Raw genomic sequence first — 25622 nt, 5'->3', positions numbered from 1 at the left:
GGCAAATGCTGGGGCTGTACCTTAATTAAGTCAACAGCCGCTTTCTTCCCACTCCTAGCCCTTTCCTGCCCCATAGTCGCCTTAACTTATCTGTGTTGGTGCGACATAAAACCAATTGTATTTTAAAAAATTACGAACTACTCTGTAGATTTTAATTTAAAGGTTTAGTTTTAGATTTTGATTCGTGTGGAAGTTTGTCCTTTTTGCAGCCCATACTGTCTGGAAAGTAGATGATCCTTTCAGACAAATCATAAAAAATAAGTGATAATTCTGTTTACGCGTTGCGCTATACGTATGATGTACATGATTCCAGCTGTCATTGGGGTGCAGCTGTCTTGGGGTCACCAATTAGCCTTGCGAACCCGAGATCTGTAGATTCAACACTAATTTCGGTCATTTTGGACGGAATCCAGAGTGTCAGAATTCATCTCAGCAACCCCGAAAAGTATGAATTCGACACTAATATTGGTCGTTTCCGAATTTTTCATGTCACTCCCTCAACCCCTAATTGTAGGGGTGCTAGGGGAATCTTACCCCCCACAGAATTTTTCTCCAGGAAAGTTACCTAACCAAGTTTGGTTGTGAGCTGTGCTGAAACAAACACCTATAATCTCGGTCATTTTGAATAATTTATCTCTCACCCCCTTTGCACCCCCAATGCCGATAGAAATTTAACGACATCCGAAGAGTCCCTATTCATGTCACCGACCCGGAAAGCTATGGATTCGACACTAATATACGTCGTTTTCGATACTTTCTACACGTCACTCCCTCCCCTCCACTCTTGGAGTGCAAGGTTTGTTTTACCTCCCAGTATTTCTCTCTTTCCGTGGTTTCCCATTTTTTGTTAGTGGTTTTACGTCGCATTGACACAGATAGGTCTTATGGTGACGATGGGATAGGAAACGCCTTGGAGTTTGAAGGAAACGACCGTGGCCATAATTGAGGTACAGCCCCAGCATTTGCCTGGTGTGAAAATGGAAAACCACGGAAAACCATCTTCAGGGCTGCCGACAGTGGGACTCGAACCCCCTATCTCCCGGATGCAAGCTCACAGCCGCGCTCCCCTAACCGCACGGCTAACTCGCCCGGTGTTTCCCATTTTCACACCAGGCAAATGCTGCGGCTGTAGCTTAATTAAGGCCACGCCAACTTCCTTATAACTCCTAGGCCTTTCCTATCCCGTCGTCCCCATAAGACCTATCTGTCTCGGTGCGACGTTAAACCACTCTAGATAGTATGAAGTCATAGTGCACCAAGTTTTGTTGAAATTTCAGGTGTGCCTATAGACGTCTGCCATTATCATTGCGTAAAGATATTGCTTCTTAACTGTGTGCAACCCGGCACCCGCTAAGTACCGTAGTCATTTAGTGACTTGATTTTACGACTGATAAACGTTGACGGAACTGATAGACAATCAAACCGAGCGATTTGGCCGTGCGGTTAGGCACGTGCAGCTGTGAGCTTGCACTCGGAAGATAGTGATTAAATGACTACTTAGCGGATTGCGGTTAGTATTCTGGAAAATATAATGATAAGCTGGGTGTATGTTCCGCAAAGGTTTAGAAGAGGTCGTACTATCCTGTTATTTAAATCAGGAGATCCAAACATAATTATTAACTGGCGCCCAATAACAATTTATTTTATTTCAAGAAGGATTATTTAAGGAAGTCTGGAAAGAAAAATTAGACCTCTCATTGATACTTCAACCCATAAAAGAGGTTTTCTATCTACACCAGGCATATGCATAAATTCATCTCTGGTCAACAGTTGTCTTCAAGACGCGAAACTAAAGAAAATGAATCGTTGCATCACTTTTCTAGATGTATCCAAAGCGTTCGATAATACTGGTCATAATCGCTTGGGATATGCCCTAAATTCGACATACGTTCCCAAGAAGATGAGGTCATTAATAATATATATTTTCAGAAATAGTTCTATTCATGTGGAAATAAAAGCGATAACTCGAACTAAGGACATTCAAGTTCATAGGGGAGTAGCTCAAGGATCGCCTTAATCGCTTCTTCTGTTTAATTTAGCAATTGATTTCATATTAAGGCAGTTAAACGACTTACAAATGCTTCTCGATTCGGCTACAATCTTGTGCAAGATATCGACAACGTTTCAGCGCTAGGTTTTGCTGATGACATTGCGTTAATATATAAAGATACAGAATCAGCAGCGCTTATGATTGATACGGCAAGCAAATGCCTTTCCAAAGTAGGACTCACACTGAATACTTCTAAATCAAAAGCTATAGTTATTGAGAATGGGCAATTGATAAACGTTATTATCAGGACTGTCAGTGGACTGCAGGTGTCATCGATTTATAATCAGGAAAACCTTAAATATTTGGGTGTTACATGCAACAATGAAATAATATTAGATGAAAGGAACATTTTAAACTAAACTATAATTTATCTTAATTAAATCATCCGGAGCGGAAAAGCATAAAGTCAGTTTTCACTACTTATCAGGAGAGAGAAAAATGGCTTTACCGGAACAGAACACTATATTAACGTTCTGTATTAGCCTATGGGGCAGCTACTCAGGTTATACTTTTGTTAGTAATAGGCATTTTTAATTTAATAAATAATTTCCAGAATCAATTTTGAAACAGTGACTTAATTCCTTTCAGCTGCCTGTTCAGTTTAATATACCATAAAGTCATCCATTATGAATATTTCACAACATACTTTGTCCAAAAATGTATTCGTAACATTAAAAGCACCTAAATCCTGTACAAATATAATTTACAATTCCACTAATGACATGTAACGTTAAAGAACTCCCCTTCATTTGCCGTATTTGAACAATTATGGTCAGTTAGACTGTCTTTACTAACCTTCAATCTTGTTTTATTCTCATTCATGTTTTTTCTATAGTAATTTTCGTGGGATAAATCTTCGAATTTAAGGCTTTTTTGTGAAGAAGGTCTTTTATTTTTCCTTTTGTGAGGTATAATACCCAAGCACACGCTTCCTATAATTAGGTTCTCTAAAGTAAACAATTTGTAACCATAAAATGCCTGAAAATAATTTGACCTGAAAAAATCTTGCAGTGTGGCGAACATTAAATGAGGAATACGGCTATGAAAGGCAGAAAGTCATTGATTGACTCAATGCTTTCCTCCTCCATTCATGCTACACGTAGCAGCGATTTCTGGTATAAAGGAGAGGCTGAATTAATTAATTCTTATGCCGTTATACGGTTCTTGCTTCAAAACTTCAGAATACTGAATGTTTAAAAAATGTGCAATTGCGACTTAATGCTTTTCATCTCCGTCCGAGTCATTTGCAAAAATCAACAGAACGCTAAATTCAAAATAATGTCGAACTAGTATATAATAAATAAATTCTTCGATGCAAGGGAAATGTGAACATCATATGAGCAATAATTTAAGTGTGTCTTTTTTGCAGCATTCCGCACTTAGTAATATAGTGTGGCTATCGACTAATTTAGAAACGTAAACAAATGCATCGCACATTTGACAAACAATGTTTTTATTTAATTTCCAGGTGGTGAGAGCAGCAAGTCCAGTCCTCTTGAGAGTCATCGCCCTTGGAGCTTTCTTCATTTACTGCACGGTGAGTCATTTTAAATCACTTATTTTAAATGACTAACCAGGAAAGTTCCTATTTCCACAACTAAACATTTTTCACTGTCTAGATTGAAGCTTCCGTAATTGCATATATGATAATAAGTAGAACCCGGATTTTGATGCATTTAATAGGTTAGAATGCAAACTTACTGAAGCGAGTTGCAAGTATAGTCTACCTTCACAAAGACTAAGCTATGGGGTTTGCACAAAAACGAGGGGTACGGCTTATCAGAACCCCTATAATTTCTGTTACTGTTGCTACATTGTGAAAGAGCGGGTGGCCGGTACTTCCTACTTACCAAATTAGTTTGCAATCGAACCTGTTACTGCATAAACATCCGGGTTTTAATAATAAGCTTTTGGGCTTTTGTCGTATCAGAAAACAAGGTGAAATTCTTTACGTTTCGCAGAGAACATTGTTCCGCGTCTTAAAAAGAAAATCTCGACTTTTCACCAGGAAGACTTTTCCAAAAATGAAGGTTTGAAATTCAGAATGCTTTACCGTTGGTCTGTACTAAATGGTACTCTCAATCGTCACCAGATGGCTCCAAGTGGGAGCTGACGACAGGATTACCATGTTTATTACATCGTATGTGCGTTGCGAAGTAACAGCAAGGTCATCAGATGAATCACGGACGAATGTGGTAGAAAAATTAATAATAAAAATAATAAAATAAAGTGCATGAAAGAACCCGTGAACAGTCGTGATTTTCTTCTGAAGGCGCGGGGCAAAGTTCTCTGCCAAAAGTAAAAAAATGTCACCTTGGTTTGTTGACACGGCAAACGTTTAAAAACTTACTATCATGTCTGTATTTTTCACTGTCATTTCGACATTTATCTTAACTCCTCAAATTCCGTATAACACTATTCATTCCAATGTTTACAGGAACACCCTCTCTTATTATAGATCTGAATATGTATGTAACTTAATACTTGAAAAGCATGGATGCATGGATTCCGAAACCACTGGCCGATTTTCACTCTTCCGGTATCGTCGCGTTGATTTCATGCAATCTGTGTTAATAGGTGGGTTTCGTAGCGCGATTCTCCCTGGTGTTTCAGTAGTGCACGAAAAAAGAACACCATTTTCAGCTCCGGTTCTGTGGCCCATTCGGGGAGCTGTCATTGATGATTTAAGCCCACTAGGGAGCGCTTATGACTAGTTCTTTTTAGCTGCTCGTTTTCTTTCCCAATACCTCCTGAGCCCTGCTATTAGTTTCTCCTTCCTTTCCTGTGAAGAGGTTTGAGAGATTTAACAACCTCCAGGAAATCGGTAAACTGAAGATTCGCCTGGAGTTGCACATGGCCCTGAGGTTTATTCAGCCCACACCAAAAATTAATACCAGGTTAATTATTGGGAGCAAAGGTGGCCGGGTGTACAGCTGACCACTCTGTTCCACTAAGTGTCGAAGTTCCGTATTATGATCATTATTAGTATTATTATTATTTTTACGGAGATACTGTGGTTTACAGAGGTGAAAGAAGGTGTCGGCATGAACGAGTGGATATACGAAAATTGAAAGATTGATTTAAAACTTTATAATTGGCAGTTATGTTTCTTTCTCCTTTTTTCTTTCCTCTTTTCAGATGTTAACTTTTAATAAAAACAATTCGCTAAGTGAATAACAAAATCTCGGATACAACAATGATCTCGAAAAGTAATATTATGAATGCATAGAACAATCAAACAACATTAATTCAAAGTACGAGCTTGAAGCCCCTACCTTGGCAATGTGACAAGAGCGACCACTGCTCCATTCAATAATATTTCTTACAAGAGCACCTTTGCTCCACAAAATTATCTAGGAGACTAATCTCCAAACATTACACTATCACACTATACCACTCAACCTTTAAATTAATACCCTTACATAAATAGGAAGCGCGACTTTGCTCTAAAATTTTACACTTGGGAATCTGTTTCCGAAAATTCATACTTTTCAGGCCTATCAAAGGCACAACCTGCATTTAACAAAGTTTCACTGTCATAATTGCTCAACAGTCTGATATCCTTAACATGAAAAGGAATGACATTGATTGTAACAGTGGTAGCTCGTACCCATTCTACAAGTCCTTTGGTAAAACAGAAGTTTAACTTACTGGCCCAAAAACCAAAATGGGAAGGAGACGATCACCTGCACTTCTAGAAATGTACATTAAATGCATAAAAACCTTAGCTGGGCTTGTGGCCCGACGTAACAGAGGCCAAGCCTATACTACTGAGGTCACTAGATGCAGAGAATATTTAAGTTACGGAATTTACAACATAGAAAAGTTACAAAATCATTGTCAAATAAACGCCAGTTGAAAGGGAATTCGAGAGGGTACCTCACTCTCTATTCCCTGATTACGGATAAGTCATTTCGACTAGTTTCAAATTTACATTTAGATATTGAAATTTAAACTGGAGAAAAGTTACAGTACTAAGACTGGAAACTAGTTTTCAAGCTAGTTTTCAAAGACTATCACATGCGTAAACTGAATCTGCCATTACCTTGAGCTGGTAGACCTCCCGAAGATGGGCGACGCGCCTCCGCCTCCTTTATAAACACACTCTAGACTGGATCGATCACTAAGACATCTTTTATAGTGCCAGCTTTTATAGCCAAGGGGAACGTTCCAGAAAACTCTGGGCTAAGGTCCGACACATCCCCAATTCTCATTGGATAATTAAATAAATACCATAAAATTTTGATTGGTAGAAAAATAAATGTACAAAATTTGTAATTGGCCAATATCTCAAGTTGGCGGGAGACACAGAAGTGTTGTTAACTTTAACACACCTAAAAGAAAGAATAAACAATTCAATTTAGTAAACCTTAACACATAAAATTACTCTACAATTTTAATAGTTCATCTTCACACCAGAGAGCATAAGATAAGTTTATAGTAGCGACACCTGTTGAGAAATGTTGAAATTTCTTGCACTAGTTGTTGCAAGTTTTATATTTTATATGGCATTCTCCAAGGCGCTTAATTTAAATGCGCGGAGTGGGTGTACCTCCAGTGCAATTATTATTATTATTATTATTATTATTATTATTATTATTATTATTATTATTATTATTATTATTATTATTATTATTGGGGTAGCTTGCTTAACTCAGTGGCTTAGCTTCTGGCTTTACACACGGAAGACAGAGATTTGAATCCCAGTCGATCCTGGGTCGAGTTTTCATCTCAAGAATCACATAGGTTCAGGAAGGACATCCGTTCTAAACTCCCCAGCCAAAACCAAAATGACCCCAGAAATTACTGGGATATGCTGAAGATTTGTTTAAATTTGTGTATTAGTAGTACAAAGTGCGTATGTTTTGCTTTTTTTTTTTTTTACAATCGGCTTTACGTCGCGCAGACACAGATAGTTCTTATGGCGACGATGGGATAGGAAAGTGCTAGGAGTGAGAAGGAAGCGGACGTGGCCTTAATTTGCTTGGTGTGAAAATGGGAAATCACCATCTTCAGATTTGCCGACAGTGGGGTTCGAACCCACTATCTCCCGAATGAAAATTTACAAAGTTTACAGAAGTTAACAACATAACACCTTCAGTGTACTCTTCTCCATCGGCCACAGTACACTTTTGGTTAAGTGTATACAGCTGCTGATAACTGGCAGCAAAGGTGGCTTTTAGAATCGATCGAAGCACTGATGCTATGCGTCTTTCGATATCCGATATGTCAGAACAATGTGTGCCTTTCAGGTTTGTCTTGAGGCGGGGAAACAAGAAAGAAGCCTGCAGGCGCCACATCCGGACAGTAAGATGGATGTTCAAGACACGGCGCACCATTAAGAGTTTCCTATCCATCCCGAAAGTGTTTAAACTAGTCGTAAACACATGTTCTGCTTACGGATTCTGTACCAAAATTGCATGCGTCTCCGTAGTCATTTTTCCAAACTTGTAACAAAACTTCATCTTCATGAGTTGCTTCATTGCGTTATGACACGAGTCTCCTCACACACTACGTTATTATTATTATTATTATATTCATGATTTAAGCCCACTAGGGAGCGCTTATAACTAGTTCTTTCTGGATGCTCGCTTTCGTTCCCAATATCTCTTGAGCCCTGCTATTAGTTTTTCCTTGTGAAAGGGGTTTGCGAGATTTAACAAACTTTGGTAGAGGAGACCACGAGTTTACCATATTTTACAAAATTTGGGGACGGTCTGTGACATCAGTATCAGAAATCGCAGCGGAAGCTAAGTCTCTTCTTACTTCATTGAGCCACATTTTTCCAGTCTTGTAAGTTTCTTCGTAATCTGCCGTTGTCTATTCTCAGAAGATGTCCGTAAAACATCAGCCGCTCACGTCGAATGCTAGTGCGTTTCCAACTGTTGGTACAGTTCACAGTTCGCTTTCAATCTGTAGATTGGAATTTACATGAACCACTAACGATCTTCAGTCAAACTTAACACAATGTATATGAGTTGTTTTAACAGCTGTTGACACGTTTACATAATACAAAATGTATCAATGTAGCACCCCTTGAAAAATATATTTTATTTTAACCAAAGTTTCTTAACGATGTCATGGACATTGAACGTTTTGTGTGCGCCATATGTCGAGGGTATTATTCCGTAAGTGAATATGTTAAAACAGGCCGGGAGATTCACTTTAAACTACCACTGCGTACATTTTTGTAACGATATATACGGGTACAATAGGTCATTGATATCTTTAAGCGTATGGAACAAAAAAAATATGCATACGATATACAATATTTACAGTTTAGTGTCCAAATTTTGTATATAGACCACTCCACTATCGTAGGTGCTGAATGTACAAAATTCTTTTTCCTTCATTTATAAGCCTTCAGCGGACATTCAGACATCAATGTGCCTTTTTGTCTGTATCCACTGGCACCACTATCACAGTGAAAAGTCAAAGTTATCTCCGTACAGGCCACGAAGGCCCCTGAAGTGGTGGAAGGTAAAGGCTTCCACTATCCGTAACCTCGGCACTTGATGGGGTAGAGTGGTTAGCTCTACGCCCGGCCGTTGCCCCCAGGAATTAACCTGGTACTCATTTTTGTGTAGGCTGAATGAACCTCAGCGCCATATGCACCTCCCAGAAGTGGAAATCGCGTTTCTTAAATTTAAAGACTTCCTGACGAGAAATCGAACCCACGTCCTCCCGGGTGAATCGAGCACGCCTTTACCGCCTCGGCCAGTTAGCCCCTGCTATCACATTGAGGAAGGGAAAATGTATTCCACTTGTACAGCGAGTCAGAACATACATCATACGTGGTCCGAATTATTTTCAGCTAGGAATGGATCCCTCTCTACGGAACCAAGCCGAATAACTTCATGGCAAAGAATGTCATGTCGCGCAATTTTGAGGGAACAAATTACCGCCAACCAATCAATTAGTCACCATTGATCTGCCCAGGTGGCGGATTCCCTAACAGTTCTCTCTAGTCTGTTCTTAAATGATTTCATGGAAATATATCAAACAGCTCCCTTGATAAATTATTCCAATCCCTAATTCCTCTTCCTATAAATAAATATTTGCCTCAGTTTGTCCTCTTCAATTCCAACTTTACCTACATTTTAAGATCTTTTCTACGCTTAAAAACTCCACTCAAGATTATTCGTCTACTAACGTCATTCCTAGATCCTCCGTGGTTTAGGCGGCAGCGCGCCGGCCTGTCACCGCTGGATTCCATGGTTCAAATCTCGGTCACTCCATCTGAGATTTGTGCTGAACAAAGCGGAGGCAGGACAGATTATTCTCCGCATACTCCGGTTTTCCCTGTCATGTTTCATTACAATAACACTCTCCAATATCATTTAATTTCATCTGTCAGTCATTAATCATTGCCCCGAGGAATGTGATAAGCTTCGGCAGCCGGCACAATTACTATCCTCGCCACTAGATGGGGGCTTCATTCATTCCGTTCCTGATCTGGTTGAAACTGAAAACAGGCTGTGGATTTTCATTTACCAATAATCAATACTGTGTCGCTCATATAACCAGTTCACATTGTTTCCCACGATCCTTTATATACAGTAGGTGCAGTAATACGAAGATGATAATACTGTGGCTGTAGACAGCCGTTGATTGGTTGAAGTCTCTGATATTCGTGTACCGGATTGGACATTGCATCCATAAAGAAAATAGCCAATATAATTGTGTGATTTTGGAAAATCCCTTTTATTGAACATTCAACGTTTGATTGGCTTGCCAGAGACAAGATGTTTTGTACCGTGCATTGACTAGAAGATGGATAAGAATGGTGTGTGCCTTGTAACATGAGATACTTCAGTTCGCAATATTTCCCGTTTTTTCACCAATATCCGATTTTGTCGTCTATTGAGCTACACTATAGGGAAGTTGAATAAGATGGAGGAAGTAGCACAAAGCAACGCCAAACGCAACTATGCCCCCTCTCCACGCTCGCTATGATAGGCCTACATCTCTGTGAGTACTGTTTTAAATGCAGTTTTAATATTGTCCAGTCGGCGTGCTGAGTGGCTCAGGCGGTTGAAGTGCTGGTCTTCAGACCACAACTTGCCAGATTCAATCTTGATTCAGTCCGGTGGTATCTGCAGGTGCTCAAATACTTCAGTCTCGTGTCGATAGATTTACTGGCACGTAAAAGCTCCTGCGGAACAAAATTTCTGGCACCTCGGCGTCTACGAAAACCGTCAAAAAATGAGTTAGTGGTACGTAAAAACCATTATCATTATTATGATTATTGACACGATGCGAAAATGGAGGATTGCATTCTTTGGACACATATACCGCTTACCAAATACTAGACTCCTGAAACAACTTCTTGATTTCTTTTGGAGTAATAAAACAAAAAACACATGGTGGATTTAGATGAATTGAAAGTTCTTCTTCATCAGTCGTATTACTCATTACTGAGTGTCTTGACCCCATTGTTTTGTCCCTAGGGAGGTACATGCTTCACAAAGTGTTGCCATTCAACTCGATCTTCAGCTTTTCTTAGGACGTTCTGAAGAGGAAAGCCAGTTATCTTCCTAGCCTGACATAGCCACCTGCTTGCTGTCCTTCCACGTGATCTTCTGCCTACTAGTTTGCCTTCTATGATAGACATTTCCAGGTTGTCTCCATCCCTCCTTATGAACTGAAGTATTCTTTCAATGATACGTGCAGAGAGACGTTTCGCTATGCTCAGCTCTTGAATGATGGACTCATGTGTTCTCCTTTCGGTCCAAGCTACACGTAGCATTCTATGCCAACACAGAAACTCAAAGGTATCGATGTGGTCTTTATCTTTAGCCTTGACGGTCCATGTCTCACAACCGTAAAAGCACACGGAAAATACTAGTGCTTCAACCAATTCGAATCTTTGTGATTTTGGATATTGCCCTTTTCTGCTAGATCTTAGTTAGTTTAATCATGGCTGCACGTCCCAAGACAATACGCCTCTTTATCTCTGTATCGCAATTTCCTGTGTCATTTATACATGACCCAAGGTATACAAGATCATCAACCAATTCCAGTCCCTTTAATCGACCTATGAGTTTGATCTTCTTAAAATTGATTTCTAATCCGTAAATGAGACTTGTATCCTTTACTCTTGCGTGTACATCTGCAAGCTCATCTTCACTACTGGCAATCAGTGTGTTGCAAGTTGTTGATTTTTTGTCCAGCAATTGAGATACCACCAGACTAACCATGAAGCGCTTTCCTCATTGGATATTATACTGTATAGCTAGGGAGACAAAATACGGCCTTGTCTTACGCCTTTGAACACACTGAAAAATTCTGAGGTTTCACCATCCACCCTTAAGGTCACTGTTACTCTCAAAAAGGCCTTTCAGTAGTGATATGAGATGTGCTGGAACACAGAATTCATCTAATACTTTCCATAGTTTGCCCACTCAACACAGTAAAAAGCATTTTTGTAATCTACAAAGCAGATACAAACAGGAACACAAAACTCACAATATTTTTCAATTATTTCCCTCATGTTCAGATTTTTTCTCGTGTACATTTACCTTCCACAAAACCTGCTTGTTCCAAGGATATCTGAGGTTGTAAGAAAGGCCTCAAGCGTTGATTAAGCATGTGTAGTAGGACTTTGCTTGCATGGGATACAAGTGCTTTGGTTCAGCAGTTAGAGCAATCCCTAACGGAACTTTTCTTGTGCAGGGGAATTAAAATAGAACTTGTCCAGTCTTTTGGACACTCCCCTGTTCTCCAAACCTTGTTGCATAATGAGTGCAATGCGTGGATACCTTCTTCTACCATCTCTTTAAGCATTTATCCCGAAACACCATCGAAACCTGGGGATTTGTTTTCCTTCAAATGTTTAGTTGCATTCTCTATTTCGCTGAACAAAATATCAGGTTCGAATTGAGTTTGTTTCATTATTTCCTGATTTAATATGTTATTTTCTGTATAATATAGTTTTGTTCCACCTTTCTACAGCTTCTTTTTTTATCTTCGATGAGGCTGATATTTTCATCATGTATTACCCATCTGCGTGGTTTAAAGTCTCGGGTAATGCTGTGCAGTTCCTTCTAGAGGTCTTATACCTGATTCTGGTATTGATGTTCTTCTATTTCCTCGCATGCATTGTTGAGAAAGTTTGTCCTGTAAGATTTGCAATTACGCTGTATTTCACGGCAAAGTGTCTTGAATTTATCATTGTCCTCCATGGTATGCATGGTATGTATACCACGTTCCTCGAAATTACTTCTCTCTTTAGTTAGCAATAATGTGGTGTGTGAAATCCAGGGGTATTTCGCATTTGAAAGTCTGGTTTAGGAATAGATGAGGAAATGATCTCTTCCATTTTATCCCATGATTGCGAGACTGATTCATTATTATCTTTATTAAATTCATGTAGCTTTGGTATTATGTTTTCTCCAAATTCTTGGAGGGTTTTCTGATCAGTAATGTGAACCCTTCCAACCGTTAACTTTGTGGTCAGTTTGAATTTGGTTCTTATTTTCATGGCGAGCATAATACGATTACTGCCAGTCTGCTCCAGGGAAGGTCATTACAGTCTAGAATTGAAGTCCTCCAACGTTGTCGTACCAAGATAAAATCAGTCTGATTTCTGGTCCTATCAACTGGAGAAACCCATATATAAATACCTACGTCATGGATGATTCTGGAAGAGTGTATGACAAATAACAAAATCATTGTTGACATAGAATTCCAATAAGCGCTTACGTCTTCATTTCTCTCTCCGACGGCATAGTGTCCAACCACAGTCCTCATGTGGCTCTCTTTGTCAGTGTCTCCTACCTTAGCGTTTAAATCACCTTTGATTACTAACATTTCTTTGTTTGGTATTTTCTTGATGACATGTTCTAGTAGCTCATAAAATTCGTTAATCTCGTCCTCAGATGCTGATTACGTAGGAGCATAAACCTGAACCAAATTGATTTTACGAGGAGAAGAGTTAAACTTAATGCAGATGATCCTATCGGAAGTGGGTTCATATCCCAAGACGGCACTGGACAGTCTCTCTGAAACAACTACAGCGACACCATTCCGGGCTTTCATTCACATACCCTGATAAGTACACTGTGTTCTCTCCGTTCGTAATGAAATTACCACATCCTCTCCAATGTGTCTCACTGAGTCCTAGTATGCCCAAATCATGTAAGCGCATTACTCTTTGAATAATTGCGTGCTATCCTGTCTGTAAAAGGCTATGAACATTCCATGTCACAAGCCTCGTAATCGTGTGCAAGAACAATTTTCATTGATGATCTCTTTGTGAGGCTTCTCTCAGTCCTGTTCCCCCCGAAGATCCGAATGCGGAACTAACTCCGGAAGCTAATTTGAGATTAAGCAAAGCCATGAGGTTGTCATGGGAAAATTACAGTGATGTTTCCCGTAGCCTTCCACTGACCTCGGAAACCTGTCTGCTCACCTACTCAGTTTCCGGCTCTGGTTGGTTACCCGACCTTCCACTGAGTTGCTCTGCTTAACAGGGGCACCACGTCTAAGTAGGAAGTTGGAGAATTCATGTGACTGAACGTGAGAGAATTCTCTTGCTGTGTTCTTATAATCGCATATCACCCCCATTTCTTTTTTGCTAGATTCTCCAGTTTGGTTCAGCGACTCCCCCGGATCATCTCCTGGGCCCAATTGAAAATTACTAAAGATCATATTGAAAATAGAGTAGAGAGACGGATTCTAAATAACAAGTGCACAAGACTATCACTAAAAATATTGCAGCGTAAGCAGTATGGTATATCTGTAGAAGAACGAGCCGCAAGATCATCCCGAATGAAGAAGTTTTGGGAAAGGGAAAGGTTGCCAAGTGTTAAAAGCTCAACTTATTCTTTGGTACTCCAATGTGGGCATAAAGTGTAAATAAATAAATTATTACAATGTGCTTTACGTCACACCGACACAGACAGGTCTTATGGTGAAGATAGGAAAGGGCTGGGAGTGGGAAGGAAGCGTCCGTGGCCTTAAATAAGATACAACCCCAGCATTTGTCTGGTGTGAAAACGGGAAAACCACGGAACACCAACTTCAGGGCTGCCGAGAGTGGGGTTCGAACCCACTATCTCACAAGCTCACAACTGCGCGCTCCCAACCGCACGGCCAACTCGCATGATGATTTTTTATTATTATTATTATTATTATTATTATTATTATTATTATTATTATTATTATTATTATTATTATTATTATTATTATTATTACTCTCCAGTCCGAGAAGGAAAAGTGAATATCAGCATGAATTTCCCATGAAATTTGCCTTAGTATGCTGACGTTAGTTTAAAGCTGAGGTAGATTTACCGATGATCCACAGAGCCTTCGGCACACATAATTTCAATCGAGCTAGGCTGCAGTGGTTTGAGGTTATTCCAAGCTTTCATTGTAACCGCAGTCTGGTCATCTGGCAACCCAACTCTGAATATCTTACACACGATCCGTGGTCATGATGAGACAGAATACCATGAAAGATAAATCGTCCAAATACTCTCTAAGCATTACTCACGGTATAGAAGATGCATTAGTACAATTACTGGAGCTGTCCATCTCTGCAGCCGCCCTGTACAGGCATTGCGAGCTTCCAAAGCCGAACAGAAGTAAGACATCTGTTATTTATGTCTGCTACTGTGCGGTCTGAAGATATATTACACTATTTCTATGATACCACAAAGTTATAAATACAACATAATGAGACCAATGCGTTGCAAACTCGTGTCCACATCCCTAGGCGGTGCAGTTCTTTTCAGGCTCACCCCCATTGGAGGAGAGCCGCATGTACCTAATCATATATACCAGCCCTCCTGTCATTCCTAAATTTCTGGCAGCACCAGGAATCGAATCCGCGCCCCCAAGGACGGCAGCTAATAATACTAATCGTTACGCTACGGTGGCGGACCACCAATGCGTTGACTGATTGATATTCCGAGAAGGAAATCATTCTCAAATATGATCCCTTCAAAAATACATTATTCAATAATAATAATAATAATAATAATAATAATAATAATAATAATAATAATAATAATAATAATAATAATAATAATAACAATAGGACCCGCGCTGCTCCACAATATTCGTTATAAACAGGTAAAATAACTCGTCTTGGTATGCTTGTAGTAGTCATAATCTCCCCCACCCCCCCTTTTTTTTTTTTTTTCAAAAATAAGCGCGTTACGATATGCCTCAGTTCTTAGTCAGAATTCACCCATTCTGACGTCATCATGCCGTCTTTTTGGTAAAAATTTATCCATATATTGGCTTTCTATCCTACAGTTCTTGATGTAAAGTTGGTATTGTGTCGTAGAAAGGAATGGTATTTTTAACCGCAGTTCTTCAACATAGAACGGTTGTCTTGTGAGCTCAGAGGTTAGTCTCAAGCGAGCGACCTTTATTTTTTTTTTAACGCAGAAAACTCTTCTAAGATACATGGCCTTTACGAATTTCAATAATTATCTTATTATGTTAATGAAAATAATTTTAATTGAAATTGATGCCTAACGTTCGATTTTCTAGTAATAATGAACTGTCCCTTATTTTTGTGAGAAATCCCGTATTTTTAGGTAAATATCCCATATTTCTTACATCAAAAAGTGGCAACCCTAAGTCCACCAATCTAAAATGTAATCACACCATCGTAAAGCTTGTTTTATTTTTCTTTTTTTTTTTTAGTGGTATTCGCATATTTTTATTATGTTTCTTGTGAAAGTTATATTAGACGAAATGCAAAAAGTACCTATTTTCTTACCCGTTTTTTGTAAACAACATCTTTGCAGTACCATTACATGAAAACGCACTGTCCGATTTTCATGAAATTCACGTGAATTATGGAATGAAATGAAAATCCACAGCCTGTTTCCAGTCATACGACACCTTAGTTTTCAGGCGGTGTCACCGTACCGTAAATGCTATGGCACGATCTTGTCAGCTCGGAGGTCCGTGTTCACACCCCTCCACTGGCGAAAGATTTTCTCCGATTGATGCTCTCAAGCTGGTATCGAGCCACGTGCAGATTTAGCAACAGCGCCTCGCAAAGTCTATTTGAATTCGCCCGCGAAGTGATCTGATTGGTTAACTTTAGCAGCTCATAAAATGAGAAATGCGCGAGATATCAAATTATTTCTTTCAAATTATATACCGGTATGATCAACCCTCTTACGGTCAAATACTCGGTTCACGTTGTTTCCGAACACCCTGTATTTGAATTTTTTTCTCTGGTCTCTGAAGGAACAATTACTAAGAATATCATCTCACTAAACGAAAATAAATCCATCTTTTTCAGTTGATAATGAACTCTTACTTGTACGAATCAAAATACTATAAAACCAAACCAAACCAAACCCCATGACACTACAGCCCTTGAAGGGCCTTGGCCTGCCAAGCGACCGCAGCTCAGCCCGAAGGCACGACGAATCCTCTCGGCCGTTATTCTTGGATTTTTAGACCGGGGCCGCTATCTCACCGTGAGATAGCTCATCAATTTTAATCACGTAGGCTGAGTAGACCTCGAACCAGCCCTCAGATCCAGGTAAAAATCCCTGACCTGGCCGGGAATCGAACCCGGGGCCTCCGGGTAAGAGGCAGGCACGCTACCCCTACATCACGAGGCCGGCTCAAAATACTATACTGATATTATTTCCACATTTACATTTATTTTATTTTTACCCTCTTCCAGGTCTGTTGGTTCCAGTTATAATAAGATGCTGACCGCGACACCTGGATTTCAACTCTCATCATTTCAGTCAAGTAGCTCAGTTTGTGAAGATCTAAAATTGGGTTCACCAAGTCTCGTGCTGGTGTACGAGAAGCTGTTTGACACAGACTTTAACGGTCCCCGTCAACGAAACTGACGTTAACGGCTGTTGGGTCCTCTGTATTGACCATAAGATATTCTTCTCTGTCCTAAGGGAGGCTGCCGTTGCTCAGTAGATCGAACATAACCTGGATTATAGTGCCATGAGGTTTGATTAAGACTGCACCTACAATATCATATTTGCAAACATGGTGAATATGTTAATGTATTATAGACCAAACCTTCATTTTATCAGCTTGTTTTTTATCTTCTGCATAGTTTAATTATTCATTATTTGTATATAATATTATTAATTTTTCGCCCTGATAACTACTATTGCAGTTTTCAGTGACTCTCAGGTACCGTGATTTTGTCTCTCGTGAGTTATTTCGCATCCCAGTAAATGTACAGACACGAGTCTGGCGCATTTCAGTACCTTCAAATAGCACCGGACTCAGTCAGGATCGAACCCAGCAACTTGTTTCCAGAAATCCAGCGTTCTGCCGTCTGAGCCATATCGTTCAATGAATTCATTAATCCTCCATATAGGTACGGTAAATAATTAAATGTAAATCTGAATTCATTAGCATTTGGCTAGGGACTGTACGTCGCACCGACACAGATAGGTCTTATGGCGACGATGGGATAGGAAAGGCCTAGGAGTTGGAGTTAGAAGGAAGCGACCGTGGCCTTAATTAAGGTACAGCCCCAGCATTTGCCTGGTGTGAAAATGGGAAACCACGGAAAACCATCTTCAGGGCTGCCGATAGTGGAATTCGAACCTACTATCTCCCGGATGCAAGCTCACAGCCGCGCGCCTCTACGCGCACGGCCAACTCGCCCGGTCATTAGCATTTCATATTATTATTATTATTATTATTATTATTATTATTATTATTATTATTATTATTATTATTATTATCAAGCGAAGTGGCCGCGCCCGTGAACGCGCTACGGCGATGGAGCCAACCTGTGTATTCGGGAGATGTATAGGTTCGAAACTCACCGTCGGTTGTCCATAGACTGGTTTTCTCTGGTGTCCCGTTTTCACTTCCTGGCAAATGCCGGGACATGCCCATTCATCAGCCGGAGTGAATTCTTTTCAACTCTTTACCCAATTTCATTCAGCATCATTCATTTCACACCATCATTCATTTCAACTCCATTAGTTCCTCAACTGAGGTTGATGGCAGAAAGAGGGTCCGGCCGTAAAAATCATGTAATATAATTTATCTCATGTCATCTCCGACCCCACATTATGAAACACGACTAAGCGGTTGATACACAATATTATTATTATTATTATTATTATTATTATTATTATTATTATTATTATTATTATTATTATTATTATTATTATTATTATTATTATTACCGTGGTTTGGTGGATTCGCAGAGGTGAAAGAAGGTGCGGGGATGAACAGGTCTCAGGCTACGAAATTAAAGTTAATTTAAAATTTAACAAGGTTATATTTTCTTTTCAAAATTCAGAAATAACAAGAATGGCAGGTACAGAGTAGCAAGGCAACAAAAGTACAATTACAGTATTTACAGGATTTGGGCTTCGAGCCCCGAACTCACAATTCTTGGGCAACTAGCCCAACTTTACCCCAAAACAAGATTTAACAGAGGGGCAGAAAACCCCATTCATGCCCAGGAGCACTTGCTCTAAATTACACAGAAAAGCCTCCTCGAGGTATACATACTCAATTTTCAAGAAAGAGCCACTCGCTCTCAACTTTAAGCCTATCAAAGGCCACACCAAACTCCACCTTCAAGTTGTCCTCTAAGGACATAGACACGGGGGTAAAATACCCAACCTACTGAGGTCTATTAAGTGAGAAAAAGGTTAATTACATGACCTCCAAAATAACAATTTGAGAGGAGGCGATCTGCACTCCTAATACCTTTGTTTAAAACCTAATCTGGCTCTAGGCCGCTAATGCAAGGGCTAATCCCATACTAAAGAGGTGACTTTAGAAGGAAACAATTTACATTACGTTAAGGAAGAATCGGTTATGAAAAATAAGTTCACCTCAAAACAATATGAGTGGGAGCTCGAGAGGGTAAAGCACTCTCTATCCCAATATGTAGCTTTAAAAGAGAATAGATGCTAACATTCTTTACATATTAGGGAAAGTTACATGGTGGAAACGCTTCGGACCCACCCCGAGAGTTAAACTGCTGAGCTAGCATGATTTTTACGGCCATTACCTTGTTGTTGAACTGCTGCCCGAAGAAAGAGGCGTTTCCCGCCCCCTGCTACGTACTTTACACTTTGAAAGTTGGTACTGAAGTGGCGCAGAGACCCGAAAATCAGCAGTTTATATACTCTCGTGGAAAGTTCGAGGCGTTTCGGAAATGAGAACACCCGCCCACAAAAACTTTATTGGCTAGGGTTAAGCAAGATATTCAAGTTGGAGAAGATACATCTGATTGGTCAGAAATTAATTAAAGAAATTCGGGATTGGCTAAATTCAAAATTCAAAACAAGGGGAAGGGTTATACAGCCAACTTAAACAATAACAGAAAGAAATTTAACAAGGAACAAACTTTTGAAATAAAAATTTCTCCAAAAAAAACAGTTCTTTCACTTCGCACTAGGGTGCACCATTGTAGTACTTCAGTAGTGTCCTCTAGAAGAGAAAGTTCACACTTCTTACTACAGGTAAAACAAAAATACATCGAAAACGACCCAGTTCAGAAACTCCAAAATTTCCAAGTAGTGACATCTTCTGAGAAACTTGAAAATTAACAAAGTAGATAAAGTTCAGACTTCCTCCAGCAGAGGAGTTTCAACTGGCGCAAAGTTTGAATTAGCGGCGTGGAGGTGTACCGCCCGGTACAATTATTATTATTATTATTATTATTTCCTTGTCACACAGGAAAGGAAACTTTTGTCCTGTCTCATAATAAACCTCGTGAAAATATATTTAAAGCACACCGAATTATTACCAAGCACGGTATGACCAGTTTCCCCGTTAATGATTTGTCCTCAGTAAATCTAAAACTTTGCTTTTGAGACATTTATAATGAGAGCGACAATAATTTACAGAACATTTGTAACCCATTTTATGTATCTAGTTTATGTATTTAAGCCATCTTTCCAAAGAGACCATAGAGAATGTAAAAATGGCCCCACACGCCGGGTTGTATGTATGTTCAGTCTTCAGCCCTAAGGCCGGTTGTATCCTCTACAGCTCTTCCATCAGCTGTCATAGATGGCCTAGGCATCACTGAAGAGGTGTACTAGGTAAATGAGGAGTAAGGTAGTTTCCCGTTGCTTTCGTCACCAAGCTGGAAGATGCTATTACATATCAGTCTGCCAAGTCCACTTAAATGCATCCAGCAACCGACCCTATGAGCAACGTTTTCACACCATTCATAGCAGGCACTGGCTGCACAAGGAATGACATTACTAGCATCGCTCATACCTCAGTCACTGTCATATTGCCAAAGCCAAGGGTAAGACAGACAGAGACAGATCAATGAAAGTAATAAAATTGCTCTAGCATATACCAGAAGACATAGTGCACTGTAAACACTAGGTCCTGCCAGCAAAGGCAATATATGCATTAATAACAATTTTTTTGCAGCCAATGGCCACTAATATATAAAGAATAATAATTAGCATGACAATAAATATCATTCACTGGAAAATGCCATCAAGGATAACTCTTGGGACACATAAAAGCGTGGTATCTATCACATTGTCTATGGCAGTGGTATTCCAACTTTTTGGTTGCCGTACCCCCAAAATCCAATTGTCTTACATTCGTACCCCCCAAGTATGAGCATATTACGATTATACCAGAAATGACAAATTTTTGTTGCTGGATGCCAAATAATATTAACTATAATCATCATCTCCCGCAGCTTATTCTGCCTGTGCAGGGTCTCTGCAGGCACTGAGGCATTAAAGAGTTATGGCCGGGGAGTTACAATGGCATGCTCTTCCGGACACCACGGGATTTTCAAACAGGGAATCAAACCACGCCCGCCGGGATGGCAGGCAAGCAGCTAAGTCGGTAGATCAGTCTGTTCCCCAATAATAATATATTGTTCCGTAGATGTATCGTTGCCGCGCACAAGGAAACCTAGTAACTCCTTCGGAGTCAATTTTACAGAAGAAGCGCAAAACTGAGCGGTTATCAATGGCCGAAGAACTGTTCCAGTCATTTTCATTGTTTAATGATAGCCCAATTATTCGATCATTGGATTCTTCTGTTCCCTTCTCAGGCAACGCGGTAAGCCTTCACAAGGCAAATGGGGAAACGTGGATTTCTCTACCCCCTGTGGGTGGGGGACGCAGACGAATAATACACCCACGGTATCCCCTGCCTGTCGTAAGAGGCGACTAAAAGGGGCCCAAGGGGCTCTCAACTTGGGAGTGTGGATTGGCGACCACGGGGCCCTTAGCTGAGTCTTGGCATTACTTCCACTTACTTGTGCCAGGCTCCTCACTTTCGTCTATCCTGTCCGACCTGCCTTGGTCAACTCTTGTTCTTTTCCGACCCCGACGATATTACAGCATTCGAGGCCTAGGGAGTCCTTCATTTTCACGCCCTTCGTGGCCATTGCCTTTCTTCGTCCGCTACTTCATCTTTCGAAGTGACGGATCCCTTCTTTCTTCTTCTCTTCTCTCTCTCTTTACCCCCTGTGGGTGGAGGACGCAGACGAAAAATACACCCACGGTATCCCCTGCCTGTCGTGAGAGGCGACTAAAAGGGGCGACCAAGGGATGATTGAATTAGAACCATGAAACTACTTTTGATTCGTACCATCACGCGGGGAACACCATAGGTTGCATGTACTTGCAAGTAGTACCACTATATTAGGTACGAAATAGGTTTGTGATTAGTAGCAGTATAGAGCCTGGCCTGGGGTTTTTCCAGTACCCGTGCGGCGTACCCATGTGAGCAACACCGCGGGTCTGGGCGTAGCCTGTGAGTTGTACCACTATATGAGCGACATCGTGTGTTGCCTGTGAATAGTACCCACTATGTGAGGAACACCACGGGAATACCGGCACCCGTGATTAGTACACCTATGTGAGGAAACTCATCGGTTTGCGTTGGCTATGAGTGGCGCCATTGTGTGAGAAACACCATAGGTCTGCGTTACCTGTACGAAGTACAATACTTGTGTGGAACACCGTGAGTCTTCGCTACTTTTGATTAGTACCCCAACATGACAAATACTATGGTTCTACTTTACTCGCGACATGTACCATTCTGTGGGGCCTTAGACATGGATTTTGCACCCCTGTAGACATCAAGCATCATTGTGCTTTATAAGTGGTCCCTTGGTCAGTAATACTATTATTTACGACCTTTTTTTAGTCTGATCCACTGTTTCTGTTTGTTTGTTTGTTTGTTTGTTTGTTTGTTTGTTTGTTTGTTTGTTTGTTTGTTTGTTTGTTTGTTTGTTTGTTTGTTTTTGTAGGGTTCATGTCCACCCATTCATTCTTCATGACATTTTTTATTTTGTTCAGTGGATTCATTTGAACTTATTGTTATTTCAGTTCGTACCATTAGGGGCCGATGACCTCGATGTTAGGCCCCTTTAAACAACAAACATGATAATCATCATCGTGGTTTTCTCTTGAGTGGAATTATCTAGCAACGGTATAGGCTATATACGAGCATTAAGTTATTATTTATGCAACAATTAGATACTATTGTATTGTACACATTTACTGAAGAAAAATTGAAGTGAATTAGTGGGTTTCAAAACAAAATATTAAAGAAGAGGAGTAATGCAGCATTAGTAAGCAATTTTACATACCTAGTCAATTAAGAGTTCGGATAGGGAATTCTGTGTAGTGGTAGGTAAAAACACTAAAACAAAACAAAATGTTATTGAAAATAAGCTGGCTCAACTCTTTTCTTATCTGCTCACCGAATACTGTTAGGAACTACGATAAATTTGCGTACCCTTGAGACGAACCCACGTACTCCTAGTGGAACACGTACCACATTTTGAAACCACTGTTCTATGGCATAGTTCACAAATGCATTCAGGAGAGTGAAATATTCTTATCATCCAGATCTTATGCGACTGTGTGGCGCAGCTTATAACATGTGCCTTTTCATTCTGATGACAAATTGTATTTAGCTCAAACGTATTTCAAATTAGAAACGTATATCTAAAAATAGTGGAACATTTTTACAAAGGCATGTATTAGATAAAAGAACAACGTTGTGAACGGTTCAAGAGTATTTATATATGTAGTACATACACAACAGAAATATACACAGTAGACCTATGTGTAAATAAGATATTTACAAGATCAGTAATGAAAATTTCCTAACTTTTATATACAGTACTACACACAAAACTACCATCCAACACACCAACCCTATATAATTATTATAAAATACTTAAACTAAGCCGGTTTTGAAAGCCAAGAATAACGGACGAGAGGATTCGTCCTGCTGACCACACGACACCTCGTAATCTGCAGACCTTGGGGCTGCCCACCGGTCGTTTTTTTAGGCCATGGCCCTTTGGAGCTGTTTCGCCATAGTGTTTTTTTTCTTAGTTAGACTAAGAGGGTTATTCAAGTAAAGCGTACAAATACAAAATAGAGATATCAGTACATATAAATTGTCTGGATCCGTGGCTGAATTGTCAGCCGTGACACCGTGAATACTGGGCAAGGTTGAGGTATCATATTGTGTGATTTATTTATACTTGTTTCCAACAAACCATTAAGCAAAGACTTTGTAAATTAGGGCAGAACTTAATAGAAAATTTACATATTGTCGTGGGATATTTGGAATGTTATCGCGGGCCACATATAGCCCATAGCCCAACCTTCCACAACTATTTCCCGATGCAGTCGCCATTCCTCCTCAGCATACTCTAAACCGAAGTTCACTAAGATGATCATTCAACCAAAAAAAAGGCAGAGAGGTGAATGTCCAGATGATATCTAGTAAATTGACTTCTTCTTGTTCTTCTTCTACTCCTTCTTCTTCTTATTATTATTATTCTCCAGTTTTTGGAGTCGGCACGTGATGTGGATTTGGCCCAGGTCTCCGAAATCTGTATTTTCTAACAACTCTATTTGCGACGTTACAATAGGCTAAATTGTTCTGTTTAATCCGATAAATCCGTTCTCTTATAAAGAAAGCAATTGTTTGGCTACCTTATTTTAGTATAAATAATACCCGTGAATTAGTACCGACTCTCTTGTTAACATGTGCATAACAATAACTTTAATTTCTGACCATATGGAGTACATGCGGTAGAATTTTTGACGCAAGATCAAGGAAAGAGAGTGTGAGTCACTATATCTCACCAGATATATCTGAACTTCTATTACTATTTTTTAAATATTTTACAATCAAATGTAAATTAATTAATTAAATAAATAATAGAATCAATACTCTAGAAATTTTAAACTGTTTTCCAGTTTATAAAAACTTATAACAGCGGATTACGATTGGATTTTGGTGAAATATATTACCGTGTGTCGATATTTCATCTGCATATTCTGTAATATTACGTATAATCCTAATTTAATGAGTTAAACAACGACAGATGTGTGTGTGAGAGAGAGGGGGTGGGAGCCACACCTGCAGTCATCCACCTTAAACGAACCCACTCAGATATGCGCAACTGTATCGGTATACTAAAAGGCAGACACTATCCAGAAAAAAATGATCGGAAAGCTAAATTGGTGCTTCTAGTACTTCAATATTTATCTGTTACTGTGCTACGTACACGAGTCCTCAACATTAGTTGTCTTAGAGTCCCTGAAGAGGCATACTAGGAGAATGAGCAGTTAATATCCCGTTATTTTCTTCATTAAGCCAAGATGTACGGTTGTTTATCTGTCTGCCAAGTTCGACGTATATATGAAATGATCTCAAAGCCATGATTTCTCATAATTGATTGCAAGAACTGGCTGCATAAGGAATATTGTCACTAACATCGCTCGTACCTCAGTCACATTAACATTGTCAAAGAAAACGATCCGAGATATCGATAAAAGGAACAAACAGGATATTTCCATTCCAGAAGGACTGGTAGATTTTCACGACTATATCCCACCAGAGATTGATCTGAAATTATATTACTATTTTTAAAATATTCTACAAACAAATGTAAAATAAATGTTTTTCAATTTATTAAAAAAAATAACAAAATTGTCTCTCTTGGAACAGTAAAATCCGACACTACAATAATCAAACCAGAAACACTACGTATCAGATACTCAATCTAAAACACAAAACATTAAAGGAGTAAATAGAAATTCAAGAACGCAAAATCATGTCATAAATTATAGGTCGGTAATCCAAAGGCACCTTACCCTAAACTGAACGCACAAATATATATAACAATCTCCAAAACCACATATAAAATGTGTATGCAAAAAATCCAATTCCTTGGACAGCTAGGTAGTATGAGCCCAAGCAGAATATTAAACAATATTCACACATTCCTAAACACAAAAATACTACTAGACCGAATGATACCTTCAAGAATTAGGAGATATTCAGTATTTTATGCCCTTAACGTGAGCAGACATGATCTATTGCCAAGTTGCTCGACATTTCATCTAAATGATTCAAAGAGCGTAGTGCGGGGATGTGATATCAGAAAAAAATTGAATTACAATCCCCAGTGTAGTCATTATGACTACATAATTGACGTATATTATACAAATGTAATCATTTCTGTTCTTATGACGTCATTCCGTTTTGACTTTTTATATGTATTTGGAAGTTTAATCCGTGATATTTAATCATATTTGTGAGAAAATTACTCTTGAATACACATTTT

The 25622-nt window shown here is 39.5% G+C and overlaps 1 protein-coding gene across 1 annotated transcript in view; it reads left to right on the top strand.

Annotated features, from left to right (window-relative positions):
* The window catches only part of LOC136872503 (probable G-protein coupled receptor CG31760), a 991355-nt gene that overhangs the window by 745583 nt on the left and 220150 nt on the right, over positions 1–25622 (top strand). The window contains exon 6 of the mRNA XM_067146311.2: positions 3519–3587. Coding sequence (XP_067002412.2) covers positions 3519–3587 — 69 coding nt within the window. The remainder of the gene's footprint in view (positions 1–3518; positions 3588–25622) is intronic.

This window comes from Anabrus simplex, chromosome 4 (assembly GCF_040414725.1).
Source record: "Anabrus simplex isolate iqAnaSimp1 chromosome 4, ASM4041472v1, whole genome shotgun sequence".
Taxonomy (NCBI): Eukaryota; Metazoa; Arthropoda; class Insecta; order Orthoptera; family Tettigoniidae; genus Anabrus; species Anabrus simplex.
Note: the sequence above shows the minus strand (reverse complement) of the source record. Positions and strands in the feature narration are given on the sequence as shown.